This window comes from Lynx rufus, unplaced genomic scaffold (genome assembly GCF_022079265.1).
Source record: "Lynx rufus isolate CCGP_SWC_20201006 ecotype Redwood Valley unplaced genomic scaffold, mLynRuf1.p SCAF_8, whole genome shotgun sequence".
In the NCBI taxonomy this organism is placed as follows: Eukaryota; Metazoa; Chordata; class Mammalia; order Carnivora; family Felidae; genus Lynx; species Lynx rufus.
Window position 1 is genome coordinate 48,402,090 of NW_025814896.1, and position 22,365 is coordinate 48,424,454.

Here is a 22,365-nt window from a genome sequence, read left to right on the forward strand (position 1 = left end):
AAAATAAAAAGTTAGAAATATTTGAAGGAAGAATGGAGACACATTGTCCAAAATTAAAAGGAAGACAAAATACCTCAGGTATAAAGGCTTTATATCAATCAGCTACAGCTGCAGCCTGAAAATCTCAGTAGCCTATAGCAAAGCATTTACTCCTCCCTCACAAGTATGCAGAATCACAAAAACAGCTTGACTATGTTCAGAGAAGCCCAGAATTAAAATTATCTAGGTAATATCAACATTATGATGGTGTGTGTGTGTGTGTGTGTGCGCGTATACTTGTGAGACCAAAGGGTTATGAGAGTTAGAGGCATGATCTTTTACAAAATCAACAACTGTAACTATATATTTCTCTAAAACCTACCCTAGAAATACTGCCTTAATTGTGTGGATTTTAGTGTGTATTATTCTGCTGTTTGCAAAGACATGCTGTGTACTAACTTACTCCTTACCATCATAGCTAACCACAGCAAGTGTCTAGTACACAGTGCATGGGTCTCAGGGCTGACTGCAGCTTGGCTGATTGTTGTCAAGCCTATTCACAGGGTTGCATGTTCACTTGAGCCTGTCTTTTCTAATAAGCCCCACAGATATTCCCCCCACCACATCCCATTGGGGTCAGTGTTGTGGCTGGACTGGCCTTTCTGGTACCATTATGACAGAGGGACACACCTCAGCAAAATCATCAGGGAACTATGAATAACAAGTTTTATTACTCACAAGTCCTGGAGGGCACGTGACACACCTGGTGGCCACACAGCAAGGTCTCAGAGAGACAGAGAGGGAGAGAGAGAGAACACGCACAGACCTGGGGCTCCACCTTCATTACAGGCTGAGGGAGAGGTATTCAGGGTTTCATGGGTTCACTCTTTATTAACAAATTTAAAGCAAAACAGGGGAGGTGGAGGGGCACCTGGCTGGCTCAGCTGGAAGAGCATGTGACTCTTGATCTTGGCATTGTGAATTCTAGATTACTTAATAAATTTAAAAAAAACTTTAAAAAAAGGAACGGGAAATGGAGCATGGGAAGGGAGAAGTGGGGTCATTCACATGGTCATGTATCGAGGTCACTCAAGGCTCTCTGAAAGAAGGACCTTCATGGTGGGGTGGCCTGCTTCCTTATCTAGTTGTTTGCTAGTGGTTGTGTCTATAGCTGGCAGTGTTTATTTGAGATAGATGTCTTTGGAATGGATGCCTTGGCAACCAAAACTCAAGACAGGCACTCACATTACAATCAATAAGCTTAATGTCAGGCACTTATACTACCTGGTCTAGGAGGTGTGGTGGTGTGGCTCCACTTAAGGATGATGCAGCTGGGCTTGCTTTCATGTGGGTTCTGAACATTGTTCTGGGGCCTGGACTGGGTGTTCCTACATGACATATTCTCAGTCTATGTCCTAGGGCACCCCCTTACCTTGGAAAATGACCTGAGGACAAGTGGATAAAGGCAGTACGTCTTCACATCTCACTATAATCCTGACACATGGTCACTTCTGCCTCCACTGCACAGGCCTAAACCAGCCATATGCCCAAATCCACCACAATGGATGGAGAAATAGATTCAATCCACTGTAGGGGGAGGTCCTGAGAAGGCAATGGGTGCAGATGAACCTTTCTTAAACAGGAAGGCTTGGAGGACTTCAGTGATGACTCAGTCTGTGACACTTGGTTATATAATGCTAAATGAACAAATCTCAGTCCCAGGAGTCTTACATACACTGTGGTAGTTTTCTTTTACAAAGTACAAACCCAAGCAAAACTAGGCATGTCAGGTGTGCAAATAAAGGCAGGGATGATAAATATGAAATTCAGGTAAGGGTCACTTTGGGGGACACTGGGTATTGTGTATTAAAAAAGGAGCACATATTTTCAGATATTGATAACATCCTAGCTCTTGGTTTGGTCGATGGGTCGTGGGCTTTTCATTGCCTCATACAGCCACACATGGACCAATGCCAGGTGTGTCATGAACAAAGGAAAACATCATGTTTAAGCAAACTCTGGACAACTCCAGTTCATAAGCAAAGAAAAAGACAAGCAAACAAAAAACTCAAATGCACCATAGAGGCAGAGAAAGTCAAACAAGTGTTTTGGATTTGGTTATTAATTAGGAAATGACTGATGGGCATTTAGTGGAGTTACTCTAGCAGCCAAGACTCAGTGGGCCCTGGTGTGGTGGGACTCCCTGTGCCAGAGACCCTCTGAAGTGGACTCTCTTTCTGTTGGGCTGTGTCTCTGGGGTTGGTCCTTGACGATGGAGCCCAGTAAGGGCCTTGGGGTACCTCTCAATCTATATGGGCTCCACTCCTGAGGGGCCTCACCCACCCTATTTCCCTGTGTCATGGGAACCATCAGAGATAGGAAAAAGCTTGTCTCCATTTTACAGATATGGGTGTTGGCTTTCAGAGTTATTAGGTCCCTGGCCTGAGGGCTACCGTTGGGTAAAATAGAAGTGGAATGGAGATCCATGTGCCCTGATCCTTGCAGGCAGCTAGTAGTAGGTGGGAGTAGGTAGGGAGTAGGTGAAAGTAGGCAGGAATAGTAGCTGGGAGTAACTGGGAATAGATGGGAGTAGCTGGGAGAGGCACTTTAGATTTGGGTGGGGGCAATGACACTTGTGTTGAGATTTGCAGGTGTATGAACTGCTGGATGGAGGTGAGGGATGAACATCCAGCAGAGGCAACATCAAGCCCCAGCAAGGAGGCTGGGCCTGAGTATGGAGGCAGGGCACTGCTTGGTCCTTGGTGAGGTGGGAGGGGCTATTAGAGAAGTGGTTGAAGATGTGGGTGCACACAGCTAAAGTGTGATCAAGATGCCTTCACATTTGTTTTATAAAAAAAAATTTATCTATGAAGAATTGGCTATTTAGTGTTTTGCATCCTGGTTCATGTGCACATTGATACACAAGAAACATAAATGCAGTACACTAGTTTTCAAACCGACTGTGCACTGAAACCCTAGAAACTTTAAAAAGTGATGATTTCCTCATCACTGGGCCCTCTCCGAAGATTGATTTTAATGGTGGGAGTGGCCTCGGTACTCCTTAAAACACCCTAAGTGCCTTTAACATGTAGCAAAATTTGAAAATCATTGATATGTTACTAGCACAGAATTAACAGTTTGGCAGTATATACTAACTTTTAATTTGAATAAAGCTTTTGCATCAATTTTCTATCTAGTCTTCTATTATACAGAAATAACTGTAATTTCATAAAGATATTGGAAAAGTATTGTCCACTACAGTACTGTTTGTAACAGCTGTAAATGAGAAACAAAGCAAACAACCATCAACAGGCAGTCAGTTTAAATACCATAGGGTATATTCACACTGCAATGTTTCACATATTTATGCCTGTCTATGATTTCCTATACATTGCCACTTCTCATGGTCAAGAGCCTATCAGTCTTCTGGCTCTGAGACAAATGCCCACCTCTCTGCCCCTGCAGAAACTTGCTGGACATTGGCTTGGGATTTTCACAAGAAGCAGAATCTCTAAGAGCTCAGGGTTGCATGCACCCCTTCTGCTAAGACATGGTCTTGAGCATCAGGTGGGCTGAGTGACCCTCACCTTGGCAATTACAGCAGAATGAAGTGCTATTGGCCCAAACAGAGGGAGTCCAGAGGCCAAAATTTAGGAAGCTGGGGTCACTGCACAAGTGGGCAGGAAACTTCTGGGGGCCCCCACAGCTTGCCTGTTGTATGTGAACTGCCTGCACTGAAAGTGGCAGTGTCACAGGTGCTGGATTACATCACAAAGTGTGACATGCCTGCAAGGGCATGGACAGGGAAGAGTATCAGAAGTGAGGGAGGCCCCTGACCAGGGTCTAGGCACAAACTGAGCACTAGAGAGCCAGGAGAACCACAGGCTGGGGCGTGGGCCATAGCCAACGGCAAAAGGAGGAGGGGGCAGTCACTGGGTGCAGCCAGCTGGAGAACACCTAGAGAGTTGGAGCCAGGAAACCTTGGAGCAGCAACATTTTTCACGGTCACATCTTACAGGCCTGAGGTACAAAAACAGGAGTGGGGGGTGAGGTGCACAAGGTAGTTGCTGGCATACCTGGGCCTAAGTGTTCTCCATGAACTGCAGACCACACCTGGGGTATAGAGGGCGGAAGGCTGGTGGCAGGGACTCTTTAACTGGCTTCTTGTAGGTTTATTTCCTTGGAGACAGGGATAGCCCTAAAGAGTGAACATAATGGCTCTTTCTTGAATGCAGCTGGGCTGATGCTATTGTAAGATCTTTGAATCTTTGGTGGCAGCAGAAATTGCACCCTACCTGCAGCTCCAGCCCTGAGAGGACGAGGAGGCTCACCTGTGTCCCTGGACGGAGGGACCATGACCCGATCCTGGGGGTTCTGCTTCTTCCTGATCACCATTTTGGTGGCCCTGGTGGCCAGCACAGATCCAGACAAGAATAAAGTCAAAGTGTTGAGGGAATTAAAAGTGATCAATGCCTCAAATGCCAACGTGAAGCAGTGTCTGTGGTTTGCCATGCAAGAATACAACAAAGAGAGTGAGGATAAGTACATCTTCCAGGTGATCAAGACAGTACAAGCCCAGTTGCAGGTAAAGGTGTTCTCTCCCAATATGTATATTTGCTATGGTGGCACAGACTGAAGCCGTACTGAAAGAATGGGCTTGCAAGAAAAACAATGATACATGAAAGTTCTAAATATGTGAGTGCTCAAGTACATACTCACTTGCATGTCGCTATAACATCACTGCACTTTCTATATATGCTTATAGTGTTGTTCTAAGTACTTTATGTGTATTTATTCATTTAGACTCTAAACTGCAAATCAAATGTCCATGATTTGCATTTGCTAGTATTGGGAGACAAATTGAGTGCCATGAATATTTTGCAATAATGCTGCTGAAGGCAACATTTCAATCTAAACACATAGCGTGTATTGTGGGATTGAAAAGAGACATGTGGCACTATTCAATATGTAAGTAATAAAGTCCTTCCTCCTATATTCTATAATTATTTGAATCCAACATTCATTTAGTGGAAGTACAGACATTCTGATTTAGTGTTCAGAAAAATGTATCCCTCTTCACATGACTATGCATGGTCCAAATGCTAGGAAGCATTGCTTACTTGGATTCCATTGAGGGTGACTTGAAACACATGGCCTTGGGGCACCTGGGTGGCTCAGTCAGTTGAGTGTCCAGCTTCAGCTCAGGTCATGATCTCACGGTTTGTGAGTTCGAGCCCTGCGTCAGGCTCTGTGCTGACAGCTCAGAGCCTGGAGCCTACTTCCAATTCTGCGTCTCCCTCTCTCTCTGCTCCTACCCCGCTCATGCTCTGTCTCTCTCTCTCTCAAAAATAAATAAACATTAAAAAAAAAGAAACACATGGCCTTGCCTGCCATGGTTGAGAAAAATCCCCCAAAGCTGGAATTCATCTGACTGTATCATCCTCAGTCTGTGGGTTGGTGCTGTGGCTTGTAATTCCACCGTGAAACTTTTGGAAATGAATTGTAAAGATACTTACCAGAGACGTCATTGTTGGCTGAGTTTACTTCATTTTTTATATTCTCCATATGCCATGTTCATTTGCAGGAACTGAGCCAGTTTCTCTGTTGGTACTTCTGACCCTGTCTCTTTGGGACCATGTGAGCCACCAGCCTATATCTCCAGTACACTATGCTGATAGCACTCTGTTTATTGACTGGGTACACTGCATAATTCACCAGGGCACTCCTGCAGCCCTTTGAAATAGAGAATGGATTCTGACTCTTGTAGCTTCCCCAGGCCCCTTAACAGTTGTCTTTCTTTGATATCCATGTAGCACATGCATTCAGCAAGTTTCTCTCAGCCACTTCTATGCTAACTGCTATAGATGGGGAGGTGAGATGGACAGAAATAATCACATTCCCAGGGAGCCAGCATTCCAGTCAGAAAGAAACAGCACTAAACCTGGAATGAAAGCTGGGGCATCTGACCTGGTGGCGTGGTACCTAGGGGTCTGGGGTCAGGGGAAGGCTTCCTCGAACAGACTCTCACCTGAGGAGCTTGTAAATATCCTACTGTACCTGCTGCATCATCACCAATTTAATGAAGATCCATGTGTGAGACCTAGGTCTCAATAGGCATTAAAACCTTCCAAGTGATCCCAATACACAGTCAAGGCTGAGAACCACCTCCCTAGGGTGTGTTTTTGAAGCTAAACCTGAGGGCAGACTAGGAGGGAATCAGGTGAAGGATGCTGGTGGGAAGTGTTTCTGTTTGGGTTTGCCACAGCAGATGCTAGTGCTAGAAGTCAAGTGCAAGTGGTTTATTTGGGAGGCCATCCTGGGAAGCACCAGGAGGTTGGAGGGGAAGGGAGGTGGGGGAAGTGGTCAGTACAGACAGAGTTACTATGCAGGTGACCACATTGGCCTCTGGGCTTGGTCTTCCTGGGGCTTCAGGAGAGGGTGCACAGCCTGCCTTGGAGTTCAGCCACACTATAAGATAGGAGCTTGGTTGCTTACGTATCAATTCCTGTCTGTCATTGGCTAAGAACTACTCTTGGCTTCTCCTGCTGGTCAGGAAGCCTCCAGGCAGGGAACCCTGGGAAGTGACAGTGTGTTTTGGGAACAGCAAGGCAAGGGCCATGGGCACCACTCACAGCATCTGCTGAAGGACAGGAGCAGGGGGGATGGTGGGAAGGTGCACAGGGGTTGGGAAGATCAATCAGGCATAGAAGGCTGCCATTGGGAAGGAGCATGGCCCACTTCGGCAACTCAAAGGAGCCAGTGTGACTGGTAGGGACCAGACCATGCAGGGTCTTGAAAGCCATGGGCAAAATCTTTTATTCTATCTTAGGAATGCTGAGATGACAAATAAACATTAGGTCGGGGAGTTCTAAGGATCCATGTGATTAGACTGTTTTTTTTTTAAGTTTATTTATTTATTTTGAGAGAGAGTGTGTGCACAACTTGCAAGAGTGGGGGAGGGGCAGAGAGAGAGAGAGAGAGAGAGAGAGAATCCCAAGCAGGCTCTACCCTGACAGCATGGTGATTATCTTGCCTGATAATTGGATGGTCACTTAGTTACTCTGCTTAGTTTCCTTCCCTGAAAACAATGGTAGTGACAGCCTCACTGTAGGGGGTTAGTGTGTGGGCATGTGCCAAGCCCCAAGAACAGTGTTATGCAGGGAGCAAGCACTCCGTGAGCGTTAGCAAGTGTTAGGACTTAATAAGAAGTGCTGTGGGTGTTTGGGTTTGCCTCCATGGTATTTTTGAGGTTCCCTAAGGACCAACTTCATTCTCAAACCAGCAGCTCTTGATGTTATCTAACCAGCTTCTCCCATGCAGGCTAAAGTCACCTTGTTAATTCTTTGAAATGTAACTAAAATTTAATACCACTTTATTAAAGGCTGCAGATAGCAATGAAGAAAGACACTCCTCTTTTCCTCCTCCTATAATCTTTTAAAACCAGATGAAAGTTGATTTAAACAGGCATCATGAGTAGCTTTAACCAGAGTCAGTCATTAATGAGTTCAGTAACTACTGATGCCTTGCTGTAGACCTACTGTTTGTCTGCTTACTAAACACTCAACAGAGAACAATATGACAAACTCCAACCAGCATGACACTTTTAAGGGTTGCTTCCTAAGGTGGGGGGAAGCCCTCCAAAGCAGGAGATGTCACCAGAAAACAGACTATGAAGGGAGGTGTGGGAAAGGAATCAGGGAGGGGCATCCAGTGTGGCCACAGGGCCTGTCCTCCTATCTGTTCAGTGTGAACCTGTAACATTTTGGGCTCAGGAGAGCTGATGGTTCTGGTGACTCATCCTTCTCCCCCATCTCATGAAGCATGCCCTGGACTTTGGGACAGAAATGGAATTAGAAAGTCTTGCCTTCAAGGAGGCCCTACACTGAAAAGGAGACTTTTCCCTGAGCATACAGCTCCAGGTAGTGGTTTCCAATGTCTAACTGGTATCAGCATGCAAAGGAATCTAGGCAGTGGATGTCATAGACCTTCCTCTAAAGATATGTTTGAGAGAGAAGGGGTAGGGAGTAGGAGATAGGGAGAGAGGATGAGGGGGAGAGCATTTTTTTAAGTTTTTTTTTTTTTGGCTAAAACTTTAACAAAGTAAAATAAAAGTTTTTTTGAATAAAATTGCACAATTGCTAATTGACAGGTCACAGATCGTTTGGAATACTTTATTGATGTTGAAATTGCCCGCAGCAATTGCAGAAAGCTTTCAAATGGTACTGAAAACTGTGTCATTCAAGAGAACACCAAACTGGAAAAGGTAAGTGACTAACATTCTGTGATGGTCTTGGCTGCTCTGAGCCCTAGTAAGAAGAACTTGGGGTGCATACACCCTCTCTCTAAGGTCTGGATCACTCCCCAAGTTTTTGTCTAGAGATGGGCAACCTTGTGACTTTTAGAGTAGAGGCAACAGAGTGATGGAATGTGGTGGATCCCTCTGAGTCTTTCCCCACCCCTCATCCTAGGGACAAGAATGCTGTCAGGGTCATTCTTATTGTGAAAGCTTCATCAACTCTGGCCTCCTGGTGCAGAAAAACTTTCCAACACATGTTCACTGAAAGTCTATCCTCTTTGACCAAGATGAGCAACCTAACCATTGGTGGCCCCACAGTTGCTCATCCTGGTGAAGGCACAAAAGGAAACCTGTTCATTCACTTAGCTACTCACCAAAGCTTACTTTGCACCAGGTGCTATTTTGGGTGCTGAAGATTAAGCAGTGACTAGGCCAGAGAGTGTTCCCATCCTTCCAGACTTACAGTTGATTCTTGCCAGGGTCAGCCATGATTTCCAGGAAGGTCATAGAAAAGCCCAAAGATCCCCACCAACGGGCTGACCTGACTCAGGAGCTTTTAGCATCAAGCCTGTATTTCTGATCTCAGAGGTGGGGAGAGCCCCAGATTCATGCAAGAGATTGGTGAAGGCCCCAGACTTCCTGCAGGTTTGACCAAGAGGTGTGTCTTTGCCTTTGTTTACACCAGTGGTTCTTTAAGTGAGCAGGCACCAGAATCACCTGGAAGCCTCGATAAACCCAGAAGACTGGGTCTTACTTGCAGAGTTTTGGATTCAGTATGTCTTCAGTAGGTCTGGAGTGGGATCCCAACATTTACATTCTTAGCAAGTTTCCAGCCACTGCTGCTGCTGCTGGCTGTGGGACCATACTTGGAGAACCACTATTTCATGTAGCCATGGAACAGGAAATTGCAAGGGCCCATTAACAAAGTGTACTTCTGCTATGTCTCACTAAAGCTGACACTGTATGCTCAAACTGAACAAATCCAATCATTTCCAGTTAATAGTAGATACCTATCAGGGCAAACATTTAAACAGGGAGTATGTCTTCATGCCATCTGGCTTTTATGTTACTTTTCTTTATCTTTTACTGTTAGTAGAAGTATGGGTGATTCAAATTTATATTCTCTACAGAGCCCATTAGGATTATAGAAAAGTTGTTACTTTTTACCTGTTTATAGAAAATCTTAGAATTAAGGAGAATTGTCCTCAAGGAGCTCACTTATTTTATCTAAAGCTTCCATGGACCATCCCAAATTTTAAGGTGCATGTTTTTAAGCACACACATTTGTCAATAATGAAAACTATTTTTTTTTCTTTCCAAGTCTTTGGAATAACACTGAAGAATAGTAATGCTGGGAAGTTTTTCTTATTCCTGGCTTTGATTACGGTGCTTTCAGTATTTATATCTTATTTTAAATATTATATCAAGTGCTGATTTCTGGAATTCTTCCAATTCCTTCTGCCAAGAGTTATTTTTTTTTGAATTAAGAATGTTTCGTCTATCAATTATTCTTTCAGTGTCTACCAAGTATATTGAATAATTGTTCTTCTTTGATCCATTAGTGTAATAAAATAATGAATTCACTAATAGTCATTCTTACATGTCTAGAATATGGCCTTTTTTGAAGGGGACTTTATAGCTTGGATTGTCAGTGGTTTGTTCTCCTCCATGTTGACTGACTGCAGGTTGTTCAAAGTGGTGACAATTACATAGGTAACTGATATATAAGCTTGTTCAGGGAATCTCTATCTTCATTATGTCTTCTGGACAATTGCACATGAATATGGCATGGCACACTCCTTATTCCTTTGACCCAGACAGCTTTTCTGAGCTTGGTGTCAATATGTACATTCATCTCTTTCACCTCAAATTTGTAGCTCTGTCTGAATTTTCTGGGGGCACACTTCTTGAAGGTCACTCCATAGATGTTCTATGAACATGGATGGTGTATTCTCTGGTCACATCATTGATGCCAGAACAGTCTTTCTTCTTGCTGCCTTTCTTTGTGGGAGCCATTCTGTTAGGCCCAGTTTGGAAATGAAGAGCATGATGGATTGTCTGCCTTTGTCTTTTATTTATTTATTTATTTATTTATTTATTTATTTTATTTTTGGGACAGACAGAGACAGAGCATGAACGGGGGAGGGGCAGAGAGAGAGGGAGACACAGAATCGGAAACAGGCTCCAGGCTCCGAGCCATCAGCCCAGAGCCTGACGCGGGGCTCGAACTCACGGACCGTGAGATCGTGACCTGGCTGAAGTCGGACGCTTAACCGACTGCGCCACCCAGGCGCCCCTCTGCCTTTGTCTTTTAGAACATGGTGGGATTTGGGGGTGGGGGGAGGAGTTAAGATGGTGAAGTAAAGGGGACTGGGATTTTCCTTGTCCCTCAAACATAGCTGTATTGAGATCACATCACCTGGAACACCCAGGAAATAGATCTGCAGAGTGGCAGAAGGATCTCCACAGTTGGACAGCTTGGCAGGGTCAAAGTGTGTGTGTATGTGAGTTGGGGGAGATAAAATGGAAAACTTATGAAGGAGAGGGAACCCTTTCTGTGGAGACACAAAAGGGAGAGAGAGAGGGGTTGCGAAAGTGTGGCATTGAGTTAGCACAAGAGGAAAACCTCTTTGGGCCATAGACCAGGGAGCGAGAAGTACCGAGTGTACTAGTTCTTTTTTGCAAACAGCCTTTAGAACTGTTTCAAAACTCCAAGGTTTTGAAAGTGTGTGACTTTTTCCTGAGTGGATCCATGGCATGTGCTCCTGGGGAGGAGGGAGCTAGCCCTGGAGTACATAGTGTGGATCAGCAATCTCCGGGGTGCACGGGAGAGAACAGTCTCCTTCCTGGAGTGCTTTGGCAAGAGGGTTTAATGTCTCCCTAAGGACAGAACCCCTGCAGATGCCAGCCAAAGGCCTTTCATCAGCAGGGTGGAAAGCCTCTACTCCAGAGGAGGGGCGCAGGTCTGCACTATGCCAGGTCCTTTAAGACTTCAGGTTTTGAATCCCAGCTGAATGCCAAGGACAAGCTGCAGGAGAATTGTGGCAAGGGCAAGCTCACTGCCCTTGCTATTTTGTGAAGGCTACCTGAACAGCAGGATTGAGACACCTGGTCTGGGAAGGAGAGATTGGGATGATGCCATTTTCCCCCCAACACAAGCAGGGTGGGACTTCGTAGAGCAGCACAGTGGCCCCCGGTGGAGGCAAGACACCAAACACTGCTTCTCTGTGCCTGGCTAATGCTGATTTATTGGGTCAAGACTGAAACAAAGCAGCTGGCCTCTCCTCCAGACCAGCAGAGCCACCAGCCTCAGGCACCAACAGGCAACTCTTTCTTTTCTCCCTTTCTTTCCTCCATCTTCTTTTTTTCTCTTGGAATCAGGCCCATAGTTTCTGATTTTTTTTGTCATTTCTTATTTTATATATAAGAAAAATTTTAAATATTGTATATATAATTTTATACATTATATATAGGCTATATATAATATATATAATATGATATATTATATATAAATTATATATAATACATATAATACATATACATAGTACATATAATACATATATAATATTATATATAATATTATATATAATATATATGTACATATACATATATAATATTATATATATATATCTCAGTCTTTTCTATTCTTTTCCATCTTTTCTATTTTCTTCTGCCTTTTTTCTTCCCTTCTCTTTCCCTGAAATCAGTCATAGCTTTTTGATTCTCTGTTTGGTTTTCTTTTCTCCTCTTTCCTTTTTCTGTTTTTATGGGATCAGCCTCACTCTTATTATCCAGAGTTACTTCAACAAATCAAAGCACACCCTAGTTAAAGGTCCAAATACTCCACCACTGCAAGCAAGGAGGAACTGTCCAGAGGACTGACCAGTGGGATAGAGTAGCCAAAACACAACAGCAGAGTGCACACAGTATACACCAGAAACACTTCTGGAGTGCCAGGCCCTGAACAGAGTATGACCCCTTTTTAATACAGTAGTACTCTCAGGTGCAGGACACATAAGCTTTTAAAAAATGCCAAAGACAGAAACTTAGCCCAAATGGCAAGACAGAGGAATTATCCCTCAAAGAAAAGTCAAGAAGAAATAACAGCCAAATTATTGCTCATATAACTGAATAAGAATTTAAAACAACAGTCATAAAACAACATATTGGCTTGAAAAAAGCATTGAACGCACCAGAGAAACCCTTGCTGCAGAGATCAAAGACCTAAGAACTAGTCAGGATGAATTAAAAAAAATGCTTTAATGTGAGATGAAAAATAAACTAGATACAGTGACAATGAGGACTGAAGAAGAAGAAGAGAGAATAGATGAAATAGAAAATATGGAAAATAATGAAGCTGAAAAAAAGAGGGAAAGGAAATTACTAGATCATGAGGGGAGAATTAGAGAACTAAGTGATTCCATGAAGCAAAACAACATCTATATCATAGGAGTCCCAGAAGAAGAAGAGGGAGAAAAAGAGACAAAAGGTTTATTTGAACAAATTGTAGCTGAGAACCTCCCTAATCTGGGGAAGAAAACAGGCACCAAGTCCAAGAGACATAGAGAACTCCCTTCAAAATCAATAGAATATGGTGAGATTCAACATGCTACTTTTTTTATTTAGGAATTTTGATTATATATACATTAAGTACTCTTAAACTTCCCTAATGTTAAAAAATCAGGGGTGCTTGGCTGGCTTAATTGGTAGAGTGTGTGACTCTCGATCTTGGGTTGTGGATTTGAGGCCCTCATTGGGTGTAGAGATTACTTAAAAAAAAAAAAAAAGAATCACTTGCAGCATGTGGTGAACAAACACACACACACACACACACACACACACACACACATTCCATGACCTCATCCCAAACCTACTGAATCAGAATTTTCAGATACAGACACTCCACATATTTCATATCACTGGGAATGTCTGAGAAACAGTGCATCAGTGACATTAAATATTTAATATGTAACTGCCTTTAATTTGCTAGTATTTTGTTTTAAGATTTTTGTTTTAGATACATTTGAGCTTTTTAGCGTTTATTTTTGAGAGAGACAGAGAGCATGAGTGAGAGAGGAGCAGAGAGAGAGAGGGAGACACAGAATCTGAAGTAGGCTCTAGGCTCTGAGCTGTCAGCACAGAGCCCACAAACCGTGAGATCATGACCTGAGCTGAAGTTGGATGCCCAATTGACTGAGCCACCCAGGCACCCCTCCATTATATATTTTTTAATTAAAAATTTTTAAAAATTTAAATTCAAGTTAACATACTAACTGTAGTCTTGGCTTCAGGAGTAGAACCCAGTGATTCATCTCTTACATATGACACCCAGTGTTCATTCTGAAAAGGTACCTTCCTTAAGGCCCATCACCCATTTAACCCATCTTCCCACCCAACACCCCTCCAGCAACCCTCAGCTTTTTCTCTTTATTTAAGAGCTATATTTTAGTTTCAGGATTTTTCTGGTCTGGAATAATAAGAATGAGGGCTCTCCATCTTTTGTGTGTGTGTTCTGATCAATTTAGAGATCATGGGAGCTTTTGGTTCCCAAGATTTGGTATAATTTGTCTATAAAGCCACCTTGGTTTGATATTTTTTGTCTGGGTTTCTGGGGGAAAAGGCCTCTTTAGTCCTTCTTTGCATGTGTCCAATATTCAGCAGATACCAAGCTTCCCTTCTCTGACTCCTAACAGCTCATTGGGAGTACCTCAATGCTTCCAGGTATTTAGGATGCTCTTTGCTGTTTTTCCAGGATTTCTATATATGTATGATCTCTGTCTATCTATCTATCATCTATCTATGTATCTATCTTCTATCTATCATCTGTAATCTGTCTATATATCTACTTATCTATCCATCCACCCATTGATCTATCACACACACATAGAATATTCATTTGTTATTTCAATAGTATTTTGAAATGGAGAGAAGAGGGGCACCTGGGTGGCTCAGTCGGTTAAATGTCTGACTCCGGCTCAGGTCATGATCTCATGGTTTGTGAGTTCGAGCCCCGCATCAGGCTCTGTGCTGGCACTTCAGAGCCTGGAGTCTGTTTCGGATTCTGTGTCTCCCTCTCTCTCTGGCCCTTCCTCTCTCTCTCTGTGTCTCTCTCTCTCTCTCTCTCTCTCTCTCTCTCTCTCTGTCTCTCTCAAAAGTAAATAAACATTAAAAAAAATTGAAATGGAGAGAAGATCTCTTTGGAATAAAAGATGGTAAGTGCTAGAAACCCTTTAAACTGGTCTTGTTATTAGACAAAAGGCTTGTTATTAGAACAAAAGACATTATTTAATTAAGATAATATATGTTAGTTTATATCTGACATAAAATTGCTTTATTTACATTGTGGAAAATATTAAAGGGAATTAAAATCAATTTTATATCTGATCTCCCAGAAAAACACCATGATTGTTAGTATTTGCTGTGTATCCATGGTTGGTTTGGGAACAGAGACCCTTCCAGGTATCTGCTGTTGGTTAGAAACATCTAGCAGATTCCTGGGAGCATTCCTTGATGGCTGGTGACCTATCCTCTAGCATATTCCTAAGCTAACACCTAGCAACAGGACATTTTTTTTTCTTTTTGGCATTACTGATTTTGTTGTGGTTGTGGTCTTTTTCAGAAAGTAATGTGTAGTTTTTTGGTCGGAGCACTCCCCTGGAATGGTGAATTCACGGTGATGAAGAAGCAGTGTGTGGATGCTTAGGGGGTTCTGGAACTCACCCCTACCACCATCTCTACCTTTCTCTGTAAAGAGAAAAATGGCATGCACTGGTATTACCATTGTGGTTTCCTCATGCATGCCTCTCTGCTTGTTTTGTTTCCTAGTTTCCTAGTTTCTTATTGGGTGATGACAAAAGATGGGTATGTCCAATTCTTTTTTTCTTTTTTTTTTTTTGCCTCAAGGGAGGCCCTTTGACTTTGGCCAGCTTGGTGGCTCACCACCAGGAATAAGTTTGTCCCTGACTACAAAGTTTGGAGTGAAGTATGATTCCATTCTCACTGCAAATCTGAGGAGGGATCCCTTTTTGATTAGGTAACAACTCCTTCCAGAGGTCTTAAGCCAGTGGGTGTTAACTCAGCAGGTTCCTTCTGGATACCTCCTTTAACCTGAGGCTCCTTCCTCCTGAGGGTCCTGAGCCCACAGGTCACCTGGGTTGGGAGAACCCCTTTGGAGGAACAGTCTTTCCCTTCAGGGTCTCTGTGAAGTAGGGAATGTGTGTTTCTTCTCATGTAAATGTCAACAGTGGTCATACAGAGAGAGGGGGAGGGCAATACTGCCTTAATAATAAGCTGCATTGTTGTTGTTGTTGTTGTTGTTGTTGTGTGTGTAGAGATAGAGAGAGACTGAGAAAGAGGGAGGGAGGGAAAGAGAGAGAGAGAGATGATTGGGAATGTGGAGAAGGAAATAGGAAAACAGGGATGATAGCAGGAGATGAAATTCTCTTGAAGAAAATCATCATTAAAAATAAGTCTGTCTAGGGGTTCATGGGTAGGCTCAGTTGGTTAAGCATCTAACTCTTGATTTCAGCTCAGGGTATGATCTCACAATTGTGAGATTGAACTCTGCATCAGGCTCTGTGCTGCGCATGGAGCCTGCTTGGGATTCTCTCTCTACCTCTGCTCCTCACCTGCTTGTGCTCCCTTTCTCAGAATAAATAAATAAACTTAAACAAGTCTGTCCATGGGGAATTATTTAACGGGTACTGAGCTTTGCAAGATGAAAGGGTTGTGGAGATTAGTTACAGAATAGGGTGAATATACTTAATACTACTGAACTGCACATTTAAAAAGGGTTAAGATGGTTGGGGCACCTGGGTGGCTCAGTTGATTAAGCATCTGACTCTTGATTTCTGCTCAGTCTATGATCTCAGAGTTCATGAGATTGAAAGCCCCACATGCAGCCCCACATAGGGTTCTGCGCTGATAGCACTGAGCCTGTTTGAGATTCTCTCTCTTCCTCTCTGCCCCTCCTCTGTGCTCTCTCTCACACTCTCTTTCTCTCAAAACAAATAAACTTTAAAAAAATGGTCAACATGGTAGATTTTATGTGTACTTACCATGATTAAAATTTTTAAAAAATAAGTAGATATGGCTGTTTTAACTGTGGTGTTGGGTGTGATTCCAGAGGCCAACTAAATTTCAAATGTGCACATGCACCGCCCAGGCTTCACATCACAGGGCCTGGCAGGTGGTAGGGATTGCAGTATTTCTGCCCCAGAGTGAAAGAGGCCATGAAACTCAAAGTCCATTCCTTTTGTCTCTAGTCCCTGTGTTTTACCCAATGGATGTTTCACATGTGAGAAAACATACCATTTGGAGTGGCAGGGGACAAGTGACATTCACCTTGCAAAGACTTTGCTCTTCCTCTGGCTGTCTCCGCTCTCCCCTCATCAGCCCCCCATGGTTCTCTTCCAGACACACCCACCTCCATGCCCACTTTTCTCTGAGGAAGTGCTGCCCTGCTTTCTCTTCCCCTTCTCAATATCCTTATTAGGGTTTGGATCTTAAACATATTTTTGCATTACTTGGATTTACTTATTACAGGACCTACTTATTATAGGACCGTACTTATCCTGATTAAAAAGGGTTCTTTCCTTTAGGCCAGGAGATCTCCATCAAAAATCCCTCCCACCCCCACCCCTCCACCTTGGATACACTGATGGAACACCCCATATGAGAGCAGCAGACCCAGCACCCAGTTTTGGGGGGCTTGCAGGACAGGTCAGCTTACAGCTTTGTGGGTCTCTGCTGTTTGTGGAACAGTGTAAGTACATGTAAGTATCTTAGGAAAGACTGTTTTTGGAACAACATTGTGGAATTGTCTTTTCTTATGGGCAGGTGGGCGAGAAGCACAGGGAATCAGACATCTGGAGTAGGCAGGACCAGAGACGTGCTTTGTGTGCACATGTGCTTATGTGCAGGGGTCTATTTCTAAGTATATTTTAACTAACATTAAAGTTTTATTTAATTTAACCTCATCTCTTTTCAACCTATCTCTCCAAATCTCTTTTATTTCCTCTCTTTGAACATTAAATAAAATACAAGGCTTTCCTTTGCTGGATTTCTTGTCCTTTTTGCTAAGATGTTATTATTGTGCTCTCTCTCTATCTCTCTCCAACACACACACACACACACACACACACACACACACACACTCACTTCCCCTGTGGAGGAGGAGAGGAGTCCCCCAAGCTAGTGTCTGAAGTCTCCACTAGGTTCTACTAAAACTCCACCTGTAGGGTCTGGACCCCAAGCTCTGTCTGTCTGGGTCTGGGACACAGGAGCACTAGGGCCATGGGAGGCCATGGACATCTGAGAAATGGGGCTTAACCAGAAAAGCCACATGGCCTTGGATGCTGCCCAGGCTCAGCACTGATTTCGGCAGTTGGGGGGGGGTGGTGTCCGGTGCCCATTCTTGCAGGGTGACCAGTCATGGACATTCTGTGTGTGAAAGCAAGGAATGAATGCATTTAGTCCAATCCTGGGCTGGGTGATTGACACCCCACAAGCTAGTGGGAAATGAGGTCAGAGGCAGGGGCCTGCCAGGACCAGAAGTGAGTGCTCTGGGGACACATGGACAGCAGTGGAAGGGAGCTCAGGGCCTCAGACCTAGGAAAAGGCCAAGTGGGCCATGTGGAGAGTGCAGCCTGGTCTTGCTCTCCATCTCAGAAGATGTGAGCGTTGTCCCAGATCTGTCACTTTCTATTGTAGTACCTTTACCACTGAACCTACTCTTGGTCTGTACACCATGATCTGGGAGAGCATCTGGACTACCTGGCTCCCAAGGCCTGCTGGAATGGAAGCAAAGTCATTTGCCATGTGAGCCTTCTATGCAGTTGGTACATCTAGATACAGTAGATGTATTTCTAGTGTCTCCAGAGGAGTCAGGGACAGTTGATCAAGACCCAGGGACAGATAGCAGCTGGTGAGAGTGTGGGAAGTGTGGAGGGGCACCATCTCCATTTCCATGCTCTGTGGTGGGGGCTTCATGGGGGTGGGCCTCCTGGCCAAGCTCTGGAAATGGACCCAAGGCTCAGAGAAGAGGCTGGCCCTCTTCCCCTCCCCCAGTGCCATGTTCTTCACTCCTTGCTCTTCTCTCATTCTCTGTTAAAAAAAAATTACCTGAAACTTAGAATAAGCTACAGAGAAGTCAGCACGTGCTTTCCATGCCATTTTGAACATTGTTCGGTGGGATTATTGAGTTATCCAGGGAATGTAACTCTGTTTGATGTTCTGTTCATTATTGAGTAAAGACCAGACTCTGAAGTTATATGTTTACTTGTGGGTCTTTTTGTCCCTGAGAGGTGCAAATGATTACTGTCTAATAGAAAATTTCACCCCACTGGTTATGGTATTATTGCTCTCTGAGAAATAAGCTCGTTTTGTAACTAACCCCTTGGCATTCTATATTTGTGAGTAAGTGGATCAGGTTTGTAATCTTCTGAAAATTATGTTTTGACACTTCCATGTGACCCTCCCAAAGTTCTCCACATGCCAGACATTGGGTATGCCCCATAGCATTCAGGACCTGCTGCCCTCTCTCTTTGAGTTCCATCCTTCACCAGGTTGACTCAGGGAGACTCTGAAATAGGCCTCCTCACACACCTACCACTTGCCATGGAGGGGAGAAGTGGTCAAGACCACAGTGATAAATAAAGATATTAGTGAGTCAAAAACTGTCCTGATGGATGTAAACACTGGCCCCTTGTTCAGTGGCTTAGAAGCTGTCAGGAACACCCACTAGTCAGCTGGAAGTCCAGAGAAAGTGACACCAAGAATGTCATATTTGGCCCTTGCTAAATACCTCCTCCTATCCAGGTAGTTAGGTAAGGTTTCATACTGCCTTTATTGCCCCCCCCCCCATTGCAGATAGGGACTTTTGGTTTATGAACTTAGGATGCCAGGAGGCAAGAAAATGAGCAACCTGCTCTTGGAGCAATAGACTTTCCTGTTTTCCGGTTCCAAACTTTTCAGAGTTTTTTTTTGTTTGTTTCTAACACACATCTGGATTCCCCAGAAACAGAGACATTATGAGTGAACACCAGAGAGCACTGGCTGCAAGTCCCATTGGTCTGAAGAGCCATATTTCTTCCCTGCTAACCTGATTCCTAGGGATTTGTCACCTGCACCAACGGTGTAGCTAGACTACCCAGGTGCAGCTGGCAAAACCCCAAATATGAGAGTCAAAGACTCAGGAACTAGGCCTTGTGCCAGAGATAGGGTGACAAAAACCTCAGGGCCCCATAAAAGCCATTTCTTATTGTCAAATTAGCCACTGACTTTGATTTTGAAAGAGAACCACACTAGTGTATCCCTGTAAGCTGCTGGAAAGCCAGCATTTGCTGAAGCATGGGTCCAGAAAACCACATGTCCAGAGTAGAGATCTGACCAGAGCATGTACATTGAAAATTGCCTTCACACACACATCATTTTAAAAATAGAATTAAATAAAACAGAAAGGATGGTGCAGGGATGTTCTAGTAAACTAGTAAGTGTCATTCAGGTAGTTTTCATGAGGGAGAATTTAATGACCCAGAATCTGGCTCCCACTGCAAAAAGAACACATTGCCTTCTTAAAAAGAAGATGAAAAAAGATTAATTAGCTTTTGTGGAAAAAAAAAGAAAGGAGAAAAACCAGTTTCCTCTGGCAAATGTCAAACTTGTAAAAAAGTTTTTTTTTTGGGGGGGGGGAAGATACTGATCTATGCACTGAAAACAAATCAGAGTAAATACATAGTTTATAAGTTTTAGCAGTAAGTGTTAGCAGAATAGAAAAATAGGTAGCATTTACAAACCCATAAGTGGGAAATCCAGAGGAATGCCAACAATACACCCAAACCAAACGCAGGAGATAAAGCATAATAAAGAGGAGCACCAAACTAAGAAAATCAAAATGTGGTTGGAATTTGTAAATTGATAAAATGGAGACTCTTGAATTTTGTAAGAGTATGTTAAAAACAAGAAAACAGGCCCTTATATAACTTAGTTATATATCCCTTAACTATAGTTTGGGCTCTCCCAGAAATGGAATCTTAAAATGGTCATCAGGAATCTTCTGATCAGCACTAGTGAGGTAATCTGACTGCCATCCTCTAATGGAAAGTGGTCTGGTGATAACCAACCTGTTTGTTTTTGCCCACTGTAACCTCCTTGTTCATGCTCCTTCCTGCCTATAAAAGTCTTTTATTTTGTACAGTTCCTCTGAGTTCTTCTCTATCTGCTGGATTGGATGCTGCTCGACTCATGAATCACTGAATAAAGCCAATAAGATGTTTAAACTTTACTCAGCTGAATTTTATTTTCTAACAACTGTCACACCTGTAGGATATTCATAAGAGACACATCTACCACAAACTAATCCCAGCATGTTGAAGATTTGTTGATGGACAAAGAAACCAAAAGAACTAGTAATTAAAGAACAAAGGAGAGAAAATATTAATATCAGGGATAGTAGAATTTAGGCAAAGAGCATTAAGTGGGATGAAGAAGAATTCTTCCCCTGTAAAATTTATTCTAAGATACCAAGAAAATACAAATACACTGTCACTGATGGACACCCAAGTCGAATAGTACAGAAATAATGAAATCACAAATAGAATAGAAGATTGAGAAATCTCTTTCAATAAGTTGGCACATCAAGTAGGGGGAAAATATGAAAAAAATAGATGATATAAATAAAATAATAAGGCCTTTTTGTTTCTGAAGGACATAAAAATTTGGACTTTGCTCTACTCTCTGAGGTAAGAGGAAGGAGAGAGAGAGAAGCCCAGGACTGTGGGGCTTGAGAGAATGGCCAGGAGACCCCAGATGGCACCCGTTCAGGTTGAGGGATAGAAAAGATGGCTCTACTGCTGACTGTGGGTCCTTTGTTCTCCCTGTTGGTTGTCCTTGGAAAATAGCACTTCCATCAAGTGTGCCCAAGGCTCCTGATTTCATGGCAGGGCCTGAAGGTGGCATGTTCCCAGCAACTCTCAGTCTCCCTCTCCATCACCTCCTAGCTCAGCCAGTGCCAATATGTGACTGTTATCATGACACCAACCCCTACCCTTGAGTATTCAAAGGGCCATCAAGGGCACTTGTGTATAACCAGGACCATTTCTCTTCTTATTTAATGCATTTTCTTTACTTTCAAAAGTAGATAATTAGACATTGATTTCTGTAGAGCAAAGGGACATGACAAAAGTCCTCTTTTGCCCTGTTTGCCAGCCTTCCAATGGATGTGTTGGGGGTGGGTCACCTCACTGCCATCAACCTCATCCAGGCCGGTGAGAGGGGCCCTTCAGTCCTCCCCAAGGAATCAGACATCTCCTATGGGCCTATCGGTATGGCTCATCAGGAAGGAGAGGACACTTTCAGTGCCTGGATGGCCCCTCTACGGGTCTGGTGACATTATTGGTGGTGGGGATAGGACAGCCCCCCTTTTGTGCTTCCAATCCTGCCCAGAGCCATTTTATTCTCTCCCAGGAGGCCCTCCTCACTCCACACCATGACCCAGGAAGTGTTCCCACCCTGGGGTTGGTACCCCCTTGGCAGGGGCTTTTCACACACCTTTGTTTTTACTCTTGACCAGGGCTGTTCCCCAGTGACTGACAGCCTTCCAGATCACTGGCTGCATCCCTGGGGGCCCGGCCTGGGCCATAGAAGGATGAGAGCCTAGGAGCCCCAGGAGTTGGAAAACAGAGGCAACTGGGAAATGGGACATGAACAGAGGACTGGGTGGTCTGGGTTACTACCCTTGGCGGTGGAACCAGGCTTGGTGGTAGGAGGTGGAGGGTGGGTGGAGGCTGGCCCTTTCCCCACAAATGTTTTACCATCTGTGCAGGCAGGCAGTGCCTGGCTACATGGTGACTAGTGCTAGCCAATAGTCTTCTTTCTCAGACATGAGCATATGTGAGCACAAAGAAAATGAGTTTTCAAAGTCATAGCCAGGCCACAGGAGCCTCACTGGCCATGGAAACGAGGTCAAAAATAGGGTTGACTTTGTGGTCCCCTCATGGATACCAGCATCTCTGAGCCCCAGGCTGCTGAAACCCATAGGGGCAGGGGTACAGTAGGGAGTCAGCTCAGAAGACAGGAGTTCTTGTCCCAAG

General features: G+C 43.8%; 1 protein-coding gene across 1 annotated transcript; it reads left to right on the forward strand.

Moving 5' to 3' along the window:
* Positions 1–4,333: 4,333 nt before the first annotated feature.
* On the forward strand, positions 4,334–14,978 carry LOC124503158 (cystatin-8-like). Its single transcript, XM_047068005.1, has 3 exons — positions 4,334–4,564; positions 8,129–8,242; positions 14,895–14,978. Exons 1-3 carry the CDS (start codon positions 4,334–4,336, stop codon positions 14,976–14,978), a joined length of 429 nt encoding a protein of 142 aa, XP_046923961.1.
* The last annotated feature ends 7,387 nt before the right edge of the window (positions 14,979–22,365 follow it).

What these genes read in the sequence shown, in the direction of transcription:
- LOC124503158 (XM_047068005.1), top strand. Translation starts at nt 4,334, where the DNA reads ATGACCCGATCCTGGGGGTTCTGCTTCTTCCTGATCACCATTTTGGTG. An exon ending in CAGTACAAGCCCAGTTGCAG is followed by an intron (nt 4,565 to 8,128) that starts GTAAAGGTGTTC and finishes GCTAATTGACAG; the next exon opens with GTCACAGATCGTTTGGAATA. An exon ending in AGAACACCAAACTGGAAAAG is followed by an intron (nt 8,243 to 14,894) that starts GTAAGTGACTAA and finishes GGTCTTTTTCAG; the next exon opens with AAAGTAATGTGTAGTTTTTT.